This window comes from Eurosta solidaginis, chromosome 1, assembly GCF_040869045.1.
Source record: "Eurosta solidaginis isolate ZX-2024a chromosome 1, ASM4086904v1, whole genome shotgun sequence".
Lineage (NCBI taxonomy): Eukaryota > Metazoa > Arthropoda > Insecta > Diptera > Tephritidae > Eurosta > Eurosta solidaginis.
In genome coordinates, this window is record NC_090319.1 from 367,369,235 (window position 1) to 367,382,740 (window position 13,506).

General features: G+C 32.0%; 1 protein-coding gene across 2 annotated transcripts in view; it reads right to left on the reverse strand.

The window, feature by feature from the left end:
* Nucleotides 1-3,130: 3,130 nt before the first annotated feature.
* grn (GATA binding protein grain) overlaps nucleotides 3,131-13,506 on the reverse strand; it is a 257,566-nt gene continuing 247,190 nt past the window's right edge. For both annotated transcript variants that reach the window (XM_067762921.1, XM_067762920.1), the window contains exons 7-9: nucleotides 11,453-11,633; nucleotides 10,783-10,970; nucleotides 3,131-8,461 (exon numbers count right to left, since the gene is read on the reverse strand). In XM_067762921.1, coding sequence (XP_067619022.1) covers nucleotides 8,435-8,461; nucleotides 10,783-10,970; nucleotides 11,453-11,633 — 396 coding nt within the window. In that variant the 3' untranslated portion in view covers nucleotides 3,131-8,434. The remainder of the gene's footprint in view (nucleotides 8,462-10,782; nucleotides 10,971-11,452; nucleotides 11,634-13,506) is intronic.

Genomic DNA, 13,506 nt, shown 5'->3' on the forward strand with positions numbered 1-13,506 from the left:
TGTGGTGGCTTAAAAAAACAACACAAGAAATTTTACGATCTGCAATTGTGTCACAGTGATACCTTCATTTTTTAAAACGTTTGAATAAAAAACCCACACAACTATGTTTACGACATGCAAATGCATCACAGTGATGCCTTGGTTTTAAAAGGGAGTTGTAAAAACGCTAATTTCTAATAATTTTTTTAAATTTTTTTTCTATTACTAAGTTAAATTTTCATTTACATATGTTCTGACTAAATAAATTTCTAAAGAGAAAAATAAACTCCAAAAAGAAAACACATAGGCATTTCAAAGTGGGATTTTTCAAAATTTGCCCATACGACCCAAAGTGGGGGACATCAGAATTCGTTTTAGAAGTATGGTTCCTTCGGCAAAGTTTCTTATTTTGATCCCTAGAATATGATTTTCACAGAGCAATGGGCGATTTTTTTGCCTCCCCACAAATCGACCCAGCCTAATATGTACGCATCTAGAAGCATTGATTTATATGTTCATACAGAAAATATTATTAACACATAAACATTTATTGTGACTCCATTTGAATTGCTTATTATAAAATTAGTACGTGAGTAATTGTGTTAAAGAAAATTTCTACCAACAATGCACGATCTAAGAAGAATTTAGTATTCTTGTATGTTTAAAGGCATCAATGCACATGTGGGTAGATAGGTAGGCAGACATGCGCAGTTCGATCAATCAATATGCGCTTAGCGTTGAATTTTTATTACAAGTTTATGATCACAAATTATTGTGGACAAGTGAGTAACGCAACATTAAATTGAATAATTTAATGTTAATGTTGTTGGTAATAAAGTAAAATGTGTAAGTTATTGCTTAAAAATTATGTAATGTGGTGTTTGTGCTAATGATGCATTTCATTTGTATACCTTTCAGGGAAAATGAAATGGTATATCAATTTTGTCACGAAACTCAAAATTGTAAACCCTTAAAGGAGAAGAGATAGACCCATCAGTAGTTTTACATATATGATCATGTCGACAATCTGCTTTGATTTAGCCAAGTCAGTCTGTCTGTTTGAACGCAAACTAGTCCCCCAATATCAGATGTCTTGATAAAATTTGGTATTGGAACCGACCGGATAAAACCACTGTAGCATACACATTAGATTGGGTCGATTTATTAACCGAGATCGGGCCATCGACTTTTCGATAGGATTTGGGCTCAGGAAAAAAAGTTTCACTATGCATACCCATAGTACAGGTTTACAAGTATGATATGTATGAGAAGGAAACAAATCCTTTCTCTTTCTAACACACTGTCAAACTATTGTGGAACTCAGTGGAACCTGCGTGGAACATGCGTTTGACACTGAACGAAGTGTCAAAATTACCGGGGCTGCTGTTGTGGAAAGCGACGCAGGGAAACAAAAAAAGGAGCGGAATATCAGATATGGGTTGCTGTGATGGTCAATTTTTTTGAACGAATTTAGTATGAAAATGAGGTGCACCTATATGGGTCCTACAGAAAATTATACAAAAAAGTATTGAATTGAGGTATCTGAGGACGCGTAGTTATTCCAACATTAAGAATACAAACACGGGTGCTAAGTTTTTCTACTCGTTCAAAAGTTTTCCGCGAAAAACAGTTTGAAACCGAGGTCGACTGCAATAACCCGTCCAAAATAGTAGAAAGATTTATGAAAAGACGCGATTTGTCCTGTTATCAATAGTCCAAAGGCAAAAAAGTATTCGAATTATTGGAAGCGAGGCAAAAACGCGTTTATTAATACTTCCCCCAACGGTTTTGGTCATGTTGTAGCAATCGTCTCCGGTAATAAAGTATCACAATTTGTTAATTAAAATTGTCCAAAACATATGGATTTTAAAGAGAGATGTAATTAAGTGCTCGTTTGAAAGTAAGTAAAGATATTTCTTTGTAATTTTACAACAAAAAATTTAACCCAGTTTTCGTTAACAGCTACTAAACTTTTCTTGGACCTAAGAAGTACAACAGTGCCAAATAGCATCCACAAACAAAAAAACGAACAAGAACAAGCATTTTATCGGGTGAGCGTGGCTGTGTATGTGCGTGCTGCTTCATATTCTACTTGTAGACCTGTACTATGACGCATACCCTAAAAAATAATTTTCGAGCCTGCAAAATTTTTATTTTTTTTTTTACTTTTTTTCGATTTTTAAGGATTTTTCATGACCTACTAAAAAATTTTAATTTGATTGTAAAACTTTCGTGTATACCTTGTCCGACCCAAAAATGTCCGCTAAAGTAAAAAAAAAAATTCTTTGTTGGTGTGGAAAACTAGTACGCAAATTGGAAGAGAAGAGAAGCTCGGCCTTAGATCCTTAGAGGTTATCGCGCCTTACATTTATTTTTATTTTTTATATGTATGAACACTACGCCTGTGAGGTATTTGTAAATTATATTGCAGTATATTACCAAAAAGGAACTCTTACGCAGCTTCATTGGGTTTCTTGTTTTTTAACGCTTTCGAAGATGCGACCACGTACTCAGTTTTCTCCTGATTTGAGGTTTTCGAGTTTCCTTTCAACCTCGCCCAAAAAAGAAAGACATTACTTTTGAATTTTCATACATGATCTTTTATTATTTATTTATATATATTTTTTTTGTGTTTTACTTTTTTTCTTTTTAATCAATTAAATTAGTTTACTTAAATTTTGTCACATTTAACATAATATTTTTCGCATTTTACAATTGTGATTGCCATTAAATTTAATATTTATCAATAATAATAATACTTATAATAATAATATTTTATTTAGCTTATTTATATTTCACATTTTAAATATTTTCTGCATTATATTTAGTTTTTTCTTTCTTACTGGTTATAAATTTTATTTAGTTTTAGACGTTCTTTTTAACTATCAATATGGCCAATTACAGTTACATAGCGAGTTATGTACAATTATGTATGTATGTGTACTAACACATTAATATATCTAACAATACAGTTACATATTTATTTATTTATATTTTAGCACAATATTACAAATACACATACATTTACAAGTCGGTGTATGCAGAAAGTCATTTATTTTTTTATTGGCGGTATAATTTTTATAAATTAATTACGATTAAATATACTAAATTATTATAATACAAGTTGAGCTTATAAAATATAACAACATGAAATCAAATTTATATAACAAAAAATTATTATTTTTTTGTTTAATAAGTTCTTTTATTTTTAAACACATTAAAATTTTTATAACATTTTATGCGTTTTTAAGAGAGGTTTTTGAATTTAAAATCTATAATTACATATACAGGGTGTTGGCGTACTCTTTTACCCTATAGTTTTATTATTATTTACATCTTATTCGTAATCATTTGTTTTTTGTTTTTATACAATATTTTGTATAACTAAATCTTATTTATAAAGGGTTTATACATTAATATAAATCTATACAAGATTTTGCTTTTATTTTTTTGTTTTTGATTTGCTTAGTAACTTTTTTTGACCTTTTTGTATATTTCACCAAAAATTTAAAATATATTTTTTTTTATGTTTCTTTGTTTTAATGGTGTGTTCAATTTATACTTATTATTAAGAATTCATGAGCTTAACACCGGCTTATAATAATTGAATAAACTGAATTAAGCAAGTAAACAAATACAAGCAGGGTAGCCTAGTGGTTAAGGCAACTGCAAGTTTCACCGTGTGATTCGCTGTTCGAATCTCGGTGAAACCTTTGATAATATTACGAAATTGTCTGACCATGAATTCGTGGCGGTTTTCGAAATGTTACCATCGCAATATGCCTGTAAATGTTTTCTTTCTTTCTTTTTAGTTTCTCTCAGAATAAAACAAAATAATTGAACATTCATTTATTGAACATTCAATTATTATATGTCGGCGTTAAGCTCATGAATTCTTAATAATATATATATATATATTTTATTAAGACTAATATGTTTAATTTTTTAACTTTAATAATGGTTTTCATATCTAATGCAATTTTTTTTTGTTTTTGTTTGTGCTATCACGCAAGAGTTGCCATTTATTTTAAATTTTTTTTTCTATTGTTAGTTTTCAACTCCTTTATTTAAATGTGCATTATTTATTTTTTATACTATATGTAATTTCATACTTTATATTCTTTTTCTAGTTTTGAGTTTCTGCAATTTTGAATTGTTTAGTAGCAACATTTTTTTTTGTAGTTCTGTATTAAAAAAAGTTAGGTTACAGGTTTTGGACGTTTTTTGTATGCTTTGAACTTCCATTAAGGAAAATTTTATATTGTTTGGCCATACAAGGTATATATTTGAAAAAAAAAAGGTTTTTACATTAATATTTACTTTTTATTGTTTTATCATAACAATATTGCAAAATGCTGTTCTATAATAATTTTCCTTGGATACTGTGTAAACTGTAGCTATATATTCTGTTCCAAAGCTATTCAGTTGTTATTTTAATTTAAATAATACTCGTCAAGTGTACATAAAATATAAATTTGTAAAAATTTTGTGTAAAGCAGAAAGTTATGATCAAAAATATTAGAAAATTTTTTAAATTAATCGAATAATAGAATATCTGCTCTATGATGATAAATGCTTGTCAAGAGGCTATGTAAGTTCTTAGAAAGTGGTTATGTAATATAGCTCCCAAAAAGCATAGGATTACGGGTCTTCTTGTATCTTTGTTTCGTAGATGGGGATGGGTCAGTGTGATGAATTCCGAATGAAGCTACCTTAGGATTTCTAACCTACAGATAAATTCTTACTTAAATAAACACGGTGAAAAGGGTCCTTAGAAATTTTAGTTTCAAATTGTCCATTGAAAAGGTTTGTTGTGCCTTAAGGAGAGACATACAATACGTCTCTATTGCTCTAACTAAGTAAAAAACCAACTCTGTGTGGATGCGTTAATTGACCTGCCTATTTATCTTGGGATAAAATTGCTGAGTTATGTGCTTATATCATAGTGCAATGGGATGTCTAGTGTTATGAAGGTTCGGGGAAGGGAGAACTGTCTGTTTTGAGTTTCATTGTGCTCTTTAGCATTGGGCGTTTCCTCTTCACCTTTTTATCGAGTATAAATACTGAGTGCGGTGTTCGCGGGGGTTTGCAATTTGCTTCAATAGATTAGGCAACCATACTGGTGAGTTGTATCGTATGTAGTCTGCACCAGCCACCGTGTAGTGTGCTTCGTTTGGTTTATACTTTGGCAAATACTTCGAGTGAATTTTTTTCATGAAAAGCTTCTCAGTGAAAAATCATCTGCCTTGCAGCTGTCGTTCGAAGTCGGCATAAAACATGTTGGTTCCGTCCTGGAAGAGGAGCTCGGCCTAAATCTCCTCAGAGGTAAATTTATCCAAGCATTTTATTCAATTTATTTTATTTTTGCTCCTAACTTATCTATATTTAGTTTAAAACTTAGGCTACTATCGAATGTAATGCCCTGGAATCTTGGATACCCGACAATTGCTGGCGTAATACCGCGACGTGGATGCTGAAATGCGAAATCTACGTTGTAAATGCCGTCACGAGAAGTGAGACAACTGGCTAGATAGAGGAGAGGTTTGTTAAAACTGGAGCTTAGTTGAACTATAGGTGGTTCACACTAGTATCCATTTTAGGACAATCGACTGCACGGAAAAGGGATAGGGAGTTTTGATATATAGGCACTATACAATAGAGGTGATAGAAAACCACTTGTTTAATTATTCTTGATTTGAATACTTCTTTACGGAGTGTACTTTTGTCTTTCTTCCACCCTTATAGTTTCGTAGAGCAGATACTCTACTATTCGTAATAGCGCCATTGTTTTAACTATTCTAAGTGCTCGGCCGTGCGTTCTTTTGGAACCCTAAGGCAAATGTACAGCAAATAGTATCAAAAACAGGCTTAAAGGAGTTGAGAAATCCATGCATATCTACTAGGGTAGTAAAAAAAATATTCATATGAAAACTAAAGTCGCGATGATGCAACTCTAAGAATTAAAATAAAAAACAAGAAGTTTAATAAGCTGTTTTCATGGAACAGGGAACAATATTTTCACTATACCAGTAGAAGAAAAAAAAATTTTTGTTGGCCAATCGCGATTCCATACACGTCATTGTAGAATTTGAGATTGAACGTTACCATCAAGTTTTTACAAAACCAGACAAATTAGCAAAAAATCATCGTATCCTTTGGAGTGCTAAGGGTCGATGATACAAAAATAAAATCAGAATTTTTACAGGTTTTCATTTTGAATGTCCAGCACAAGTTCTTCACTATACCAAAAGAATTAACTATTTAATACACATAGTAAACTATTTTCATAGTTTTTTTTTGACCCACCTTACTATTTACTCCTTAGAGGATATTTTTCCAATGGTTAAACTATGATTTTAGGTGCCAAGATGTGTTACGGCTTCTTGCAGCCGAAGGAAATTTTACTAGCTTGGGAGTTTATCGACGGTGATTAGAAAAGTAGATTATGTTGGGAGGTTTGAAAGGGGGAAAAATGTGAAGCAAAAAACTAGACTCCCTGAAGAAGATACGTGAGTATCGAAACGCGTAAGAGTAAGAAGGGAGGTTTGAATTTTACCGTGTCATTACCGGTCGTTAAGCTGCAACTCAGCATATATAGACACGAACCGTTTTCAAATCAGTTAGGTAAAAGAAGTTCAAGGTGTGTCTTATTTCAAGTCTATTTTAAAGAATTTTTCTAAATATCGAAATGTACTACAAGCAGCCAGAAAGGAAAAATTATTTATGTAAACAGAGCTTTCTTTATGCGGTTTAAAGGTTCAGAGTTTAAAATAAAAATTATATTTATGTTTTGCATTCATAGGTTTTAATATGTTTTAAACGCCTTTCACAATAGTTTGTTGATTGAAATATTTGTTTTATTAAGATAGAAGAAACTGAAAACTGTTTCAGTTAAAATACAAATATTTTTAGGAACTCTAGGCTAGCTCACACTAAATTGAACTACATAATACGTTTTTATAAACTTAAAATACTTAAAGTGGGATAGTTTTCTGCGATGGATTGTTTTTATTTGTGATGCCAAACATGGAAGGATTTGAACGAAATTAAAAATAACTTACGTAAATAAAAAAAGTTATTGCACAAAAGTTTAAAATAGTTAAATTATTTCATAATAATGTTTATATACATATATTTTTTAAATAAACTTCTTTTCAAAGAAATTTAAAAAAAAATGTAAGACTATTAACAAAGTATAATTATTGTTTAATTTTTTCTTCCCAAAAATATTTTCTGCCAACCGACAGAAGAACTGGCGACCTCAGCATTGTATTAATTAAATTTTGCTTTTCGCTTTTAATGCTTATTTACATTTATACATATATACTCCCGACCATATCCGTTAAAATTCAGACCAAGCATTGCGAATGTTTATTTATTTTCATAAAAAATTTTTTCATCTTACGCTTATTTAACTGGCGCCAAACAATTGTCTGCAATATTTAAATATTACAAAAACAACGCCACGCCCTTTTTAATACACCCCTCTACTTTGCTTAAGTTAATCCTTTGGTTAAGCCGCAACGGTGCCACTTAAACAGTAGCTCAGTCGTTCAGTGGCTTAGCCGTTCGTATAATCGTTTCATTGAATGCAAAACACTCGAAAAAGCAAAAATAGGAAACAATGAAGTTCAAAAACCTATTAACCAGGCTTAGCTGTTAGCTAGTCTGTAGCAGTGTAGAGCGGTCAGCAACAAGTGCAGCGTAACGGACAGCAATAAGATGGATGGCCGGTGGATAAGCTGAGCTGAGGTTGAGTTCTGGCGCACTTCTTTTCCATTCTACTTCTTATACGGTTTACCGCAAAAGTTGATCGGCACAATTTCACGCTCGATTGATTTAATCCTGTCAGCAGGTAAATTTTACTTAAATTTTTTTTCTTTTTTTCATTGCTTTAATGAAGTTGCACGCCAATTGAAATTTTGCTATGTATTTTGTTGGCCTACACTCACTCATTAATGTTGGCGGCGACAGGATAATCCCAGCATTATTTATCAAAACCATAACGCCTTGAGCCTTGAATAGCTGTACTAAGCGCCAGTGTGTTGGAGAGCGAGAGAGAGCGCACATGCTAAATGTTGAGTAGGATTTCATATCTTTGTGGTCAAAATTGCCTGTTGATGAATTGTTTTGTTGCAAAATAGTTTGTTGTGGCACGTTAGGCAAATTGTTTTTATTAGTTTTAGTTCTGTTTTGCATGCATATTTTTGTTGTTGTAACCTCACATAGAGGCATTTTTCTTTATGGCATTTATGAATTTGTGGCAAGTTTTGTTGGTTCTGCTTTACTCTTTATACATATTGCTTTTTTTGCGTTCACTGGTATGTTTGTTGTTGTTGCTTTTATGAACTTTCTTATTAAACGCCTAACTTGCGTGCTAAGTTTTTATTTTCCACATTCTTTGCCTTGTTTACTTTCAATTGAATAAATTATTATTCAAATTGTTCCCGCTCCATCACGTATAATCCGTCCGCCAGGTGCCCTGTTAACATAAAGGAGAAAAAAGTATGATTTTAGCTTGATTTAAGTAGCAAGAATGTAATTGTGGGCGATTTGATAAAATTACTTAATAAACGTGATTTGAGAGCAGCAAGCAGGGATTTTCTCCTAAAACAAATTTTGTTTTCAATTGTGGAGCTCCAACTTTCTTGTTAAGAAAGAGTTGAGAGCGCAAATTAGAGAAAGCTCAGAGTAGGTAAATTGTGGGCAACAGTGGTGGCAAGGAAAAATATATAGGCTCCATTTATCAAAAAAATTTGGTTTAGTCCAGTCCAAAATGAACCTGTTGAGAACTGTGCAGTAAAGAAAAGTGCTTTTGAACTACCCTTGATGGTACTTGTACAACTTTGGCAGAGAATTTTCATAGTGTGCGTAAAATTCTGAGCTAATGCATGAGTGCGGTTTATGACGAAGTCGTTGCTCGTGTGCATGTATACGCAAAAACTCCCGTATGGGCGACGCTGCCAGGGCTACAAAGCATTTGTTTGGAATTTTTTCCATTCTACTGTCACCAATTGATCTAGTTTATTCCAAGCTAGCTTAAAAAATTACACAGAAACACTTTTGTGTTACCGGTGTGTTTTATTTCATATACTTTAAAGATTTACCCTTAATTCATAAAATATAAAATGTTTTATAAAACTTTTAAAATTAACATTTCTATGCAAAATTTCGTATTATAAGTTTAACAAACACAATCTTTTTTATGAATAAGGGTGTTAGAAGTTTGAAAAATTCTTCAATCAACTATGCCCATTCAGTGTACAACAGGTCGAACCACAAAAAAAAAAAAAGCCGAAAACGTTCCATATTGCTTCCGGAATAAGCTCGAAATAATTCCGAAATTAAGCCATAAGTGATCTTGAATCGATCATGTAATTCTACCGAAACTGTTTTGAAATAGTCTCGAAATTATCCTGAGCTTGTCGCAAAGTGACAACTAAAATAATCTAGAAGTAATCCTGAAATTTTGCCAAATAGGTTCTGAAATTATTTCGAAATGATTGTGAATATCCGACATATTATTAAAATGATCCTGGTATTCAAGAAGTCATCTCGAAATGTTCACAAAACAGTGAAGTAATCATTGCAAAATAGTCCAGAAACATAAGATACTATTCCATCCCCTTCAAGATTTGGTCCAATTGCGTCAATCCGTCATGCATGGACAAAGGTGCACTTAGGTCCATATTATTTAATATGCACACACATTCCCCCTTTACTTAATGTGATAATGTGGCCCTCTTTAATTTATTGATTTGGTATGCCCTTTTCTTATGGAACACACGGTCAGTCCATGTTTTATTACAGGAATCCCTAAACTGAAAAGATGATAAATCCCGTTTACAAGTACCGCTTTTGTTCAATCGTAATATAAATCCAGTTTTAAAAAAATAAAATAATAAAAAAATTCAGATATCATACATTGGGCCATTATATAAGTAAAATTAAATTTATATAAGTAAATTTAAAAATAAATAAATTTAAAAATAAATAAAAAGTTTTTTAAATTATCTTCAGAAGAGAAGATGGAAAATAAGTCAGAGCAATAGTAAAAAAGTCAGTTTTTCTGTTGTTACAGCGAGCCGACGTATCTTTTTCTAATGGCATTTTCTTTCCCGAAAATGATGTCGTCCTTTTGGTTGTTTTCAGCGCTCTCGTGATTTTTCCTGTCTCTTTCAAAAAATAAACTCCATTGAATAAGAAAATGCATAGCACAGGGTCGCGTAGTTCAAAAGGGTAACGCCATAACTCCTCATAATGTAAATACTCAAAGACCGTGGGCGCACTTTACACCTTTTTTTCATATACATTGTGGTACGGTCGAATAAGGGTATCAGCGCCAAAATGAAAACGGTTTATTCGGGAGCTAAGTCATATGCTTCACTTATCTGTAAATAGAGCATTTAACTTTTTAAGCACTTCCTTTTACTGGTCGATTTGGAGTTTTGAGCGCACGACAAAGCTGTTGTGATGTTGGTATTAGATAGGCTTATGCCGAAGATTAAGTTATTTGCTAAGGTAAACGACTTTGAATGGAAATTTCGTTCACATAAATTTGAGTGGCAAGTTATGTGGGCTTTACTAAATTTTTATTATATGGATGTTAAATCTGAATAGAAACTGTACATTTTTTCGCCAACCTAATTGCAGCACCTTTACTGTTCTACCCAGCGCTCAATTGGAGTTTGCGCTCATATAATTTTTCTGGTCATACATAGCTCTCTTAAAAGCTCACTCTTATTGAACATTAAACAAAGAGTTGAGTAAGTAAATATTTGAGATGTCTTCAAAGTGTCTTACCATCGAGCCTAAACCAAGATGATATGGCTGCGAATGTGGCACTACACCGCCACCCAGCGAACCGGCCGTTGAAAAGCCACCTTGCAGACCACTCGAAGCACCCAAAGCGCCCATACCGCCGGTATACCAGCCGCCGTGCATATGCGCATGTGCGGGATGTAAACCACTGGAAAGATGGCCATGTTGTGCTGGAAAATAAAACAAAATAAAGATATATAGAAAATTAATACATACACATGTACATATAACAAAGTGAGTAGCCATTATTTATTTAGGTTGGGTAAGTAAATATAGAGTTAATGTGTAAAACTAAGGGTACATAATGTGCACTTGAATATAAATATAATAAATATATAAATAGTAGGTATAAACAAAAAAATATTTATGAAGGTAATAAATAAAGCGTAGTTTGTTTTGCGTAGAAATTAATAAAACTTTGAAGCAGAAGAATATAAATAATTGGAATTAATCGTTATTATATATACTTTTCAAAGATACATTTTGATTTCAATTAAATATTAAAAAAAAAAAATGTCAACTTTATAAACATAAGTGCATGGTAGTCAAAAAACTATTCTCAATAAGCTCTTAATTAAAAAAAAATTATCTGTATGTGATATCTAAGTTTTTTAGCAGCTTTGTTTCTAATATTTCAATAGTTATTACTCACCCATAGATGAAAACCCGCCACCAAAGCCCTTTGTCGGATCGAGTGGCTTAAAATCACCCATACCCAAATGGCTGCCTATGGGTAAACAAGCACCCATACCCTTCTTTTTTTTCGACTTTGAGGATAATTTTCGATTTCGCGTTTGAATGCCTTCTTTTTTCATGGTAAGCGGGCGATTGACCTGGAAGCAAAAAATTAGGAAGAAAGAAAAAATTAAGTATTGTTTTGTGTAAAGAAGCTTTGTAATGATTTATGATAAATCAACATTTTAGAGTCTGTACAATTCGATTTATACACTCATACATAGATAATGCAAGTTTTCTTTTCGTTTTAAGTAAACCCAAGCAGTTTTTCATTAAATTTCCGTTGACCTTGAAGAGTAGCAAAATGTCGTTGAAAAAACAGCCCTAACTACGGAGGCTTGAGTGTTTGCACTACTAGCCCAATTTTGTAGCTCATATACATGTGTGTATTAATGTATGTGAAAAAACTGCAACAAGAACTTCCGTTGTCATTACTGCATCACTAAAAACTCTCTAGCTTCCCCATCCCACAATGCGGAGACAGTTTTCTATATTTAAACATCGATTCATGTACATTAGGGTGTCTTTTACTTTGTAATATTGTCCTATATAGCAAAAATACATCTGGAAGTATATTTCTACTTGTTTGTTTGTCGTTGCGGGGTGGTTTTGTTTTTGTAAGTCAGTTTTAAAGTTTCTAATATATCGCTAGTGAAAGTGTTTTTTTTTTATTATTCTAACGTAGCATATTTTTTGTTTGTAAATTTTCTTGTTTTATTAAAAACGGTGCAAACTTTTGAAAAATGTTAATAAAATATTTTATGAACCATGTTAAAGTTTTCTGAACTTTTCACCAGTTCGGCTTTGCAATCGTGGGTGGATCAGAAAGTATTGAGAAGTATACAGCAATCAATTTCAGTTGCATGAGAAAATTTTATTCGCCCGTTTGCATTAATACATTTGTTTAAACTTATATGAATGAACGAAATGTTACTTATAAGCTAAAAAAATTTAAAAAGAGAGAAGTATCCGTACTCAAACTCTTTCAAGCACACACATTTATGCAAATCATTTTATTGTGCCGGTAAAAGATGCTATGTATATATAAGAATTTTTCCACAAACGTCGCCGAAATTGAATAAAATGGTTTTTGTGAGTGTAAACAAACGCAGCGTTGCATAAAAGAAGTATTAAATTGATTGACCAGTTGAATACCTAGCAGCAATGTTGCATGCGATTATTGCACTTCCGTTTACAGCATTCAAATTTCAAAATCAACAATAAAAATTTGATTGCGAAAATCATTAATATCATTTGCTTCGTTTTGGGTCGTTAGTATTGAGAATAACTAAAATAATAATAAAATAATAAGTAAATACAAATTTTAGTTATTCTGAAAACGATCAATGTTAACTACTTTGGCAAACATTTTTTTTCTCACAAAAAGAATATTTGAAATCATTACCAACACTGTTGCATCCAATTATTGCATAAAGTTTTTTTTCTTGCATGCAATTATACTGTCAAAATTTAGAAATCAACAATTAGTTTTAAGAATTTTTGTCTTCCTTTCGCATAGTTAAATATTTGAGGCAGGCATCAACTAACTTCAGAATCATCAATTCAACTATTTATGTACGTGTTCTCGGTTTAATTTTTGGGACGATTTTTGTTTAGCCCTAAGCTGGCGATTTTGGCGACTTAAACGTGAATAGCTGCGATACCACTTACAATAACAAAATTGACAACCTTATTCAACAGGCCCCCAAAACAAGGGCAATATAATGTTTTTACTAATATTTTGATTTTAAATTAAATCAAGTCATAACCATCAAAACGGCATAGGTGAAAAAATGTCCAAATTTTCCATTGTAATAGAATTTGAGAGCATATGCATTAAATCGTTTTACGGCAAGCTGTTGAGCGGTTTTGACCAAATCAATTAATAGTTAAGTGACGATTTGTTAAAATTTAAATATTCATATTTTAACAAAAGCCGTGTCTCTACTTAGTCTTATACTATGGTTTTGT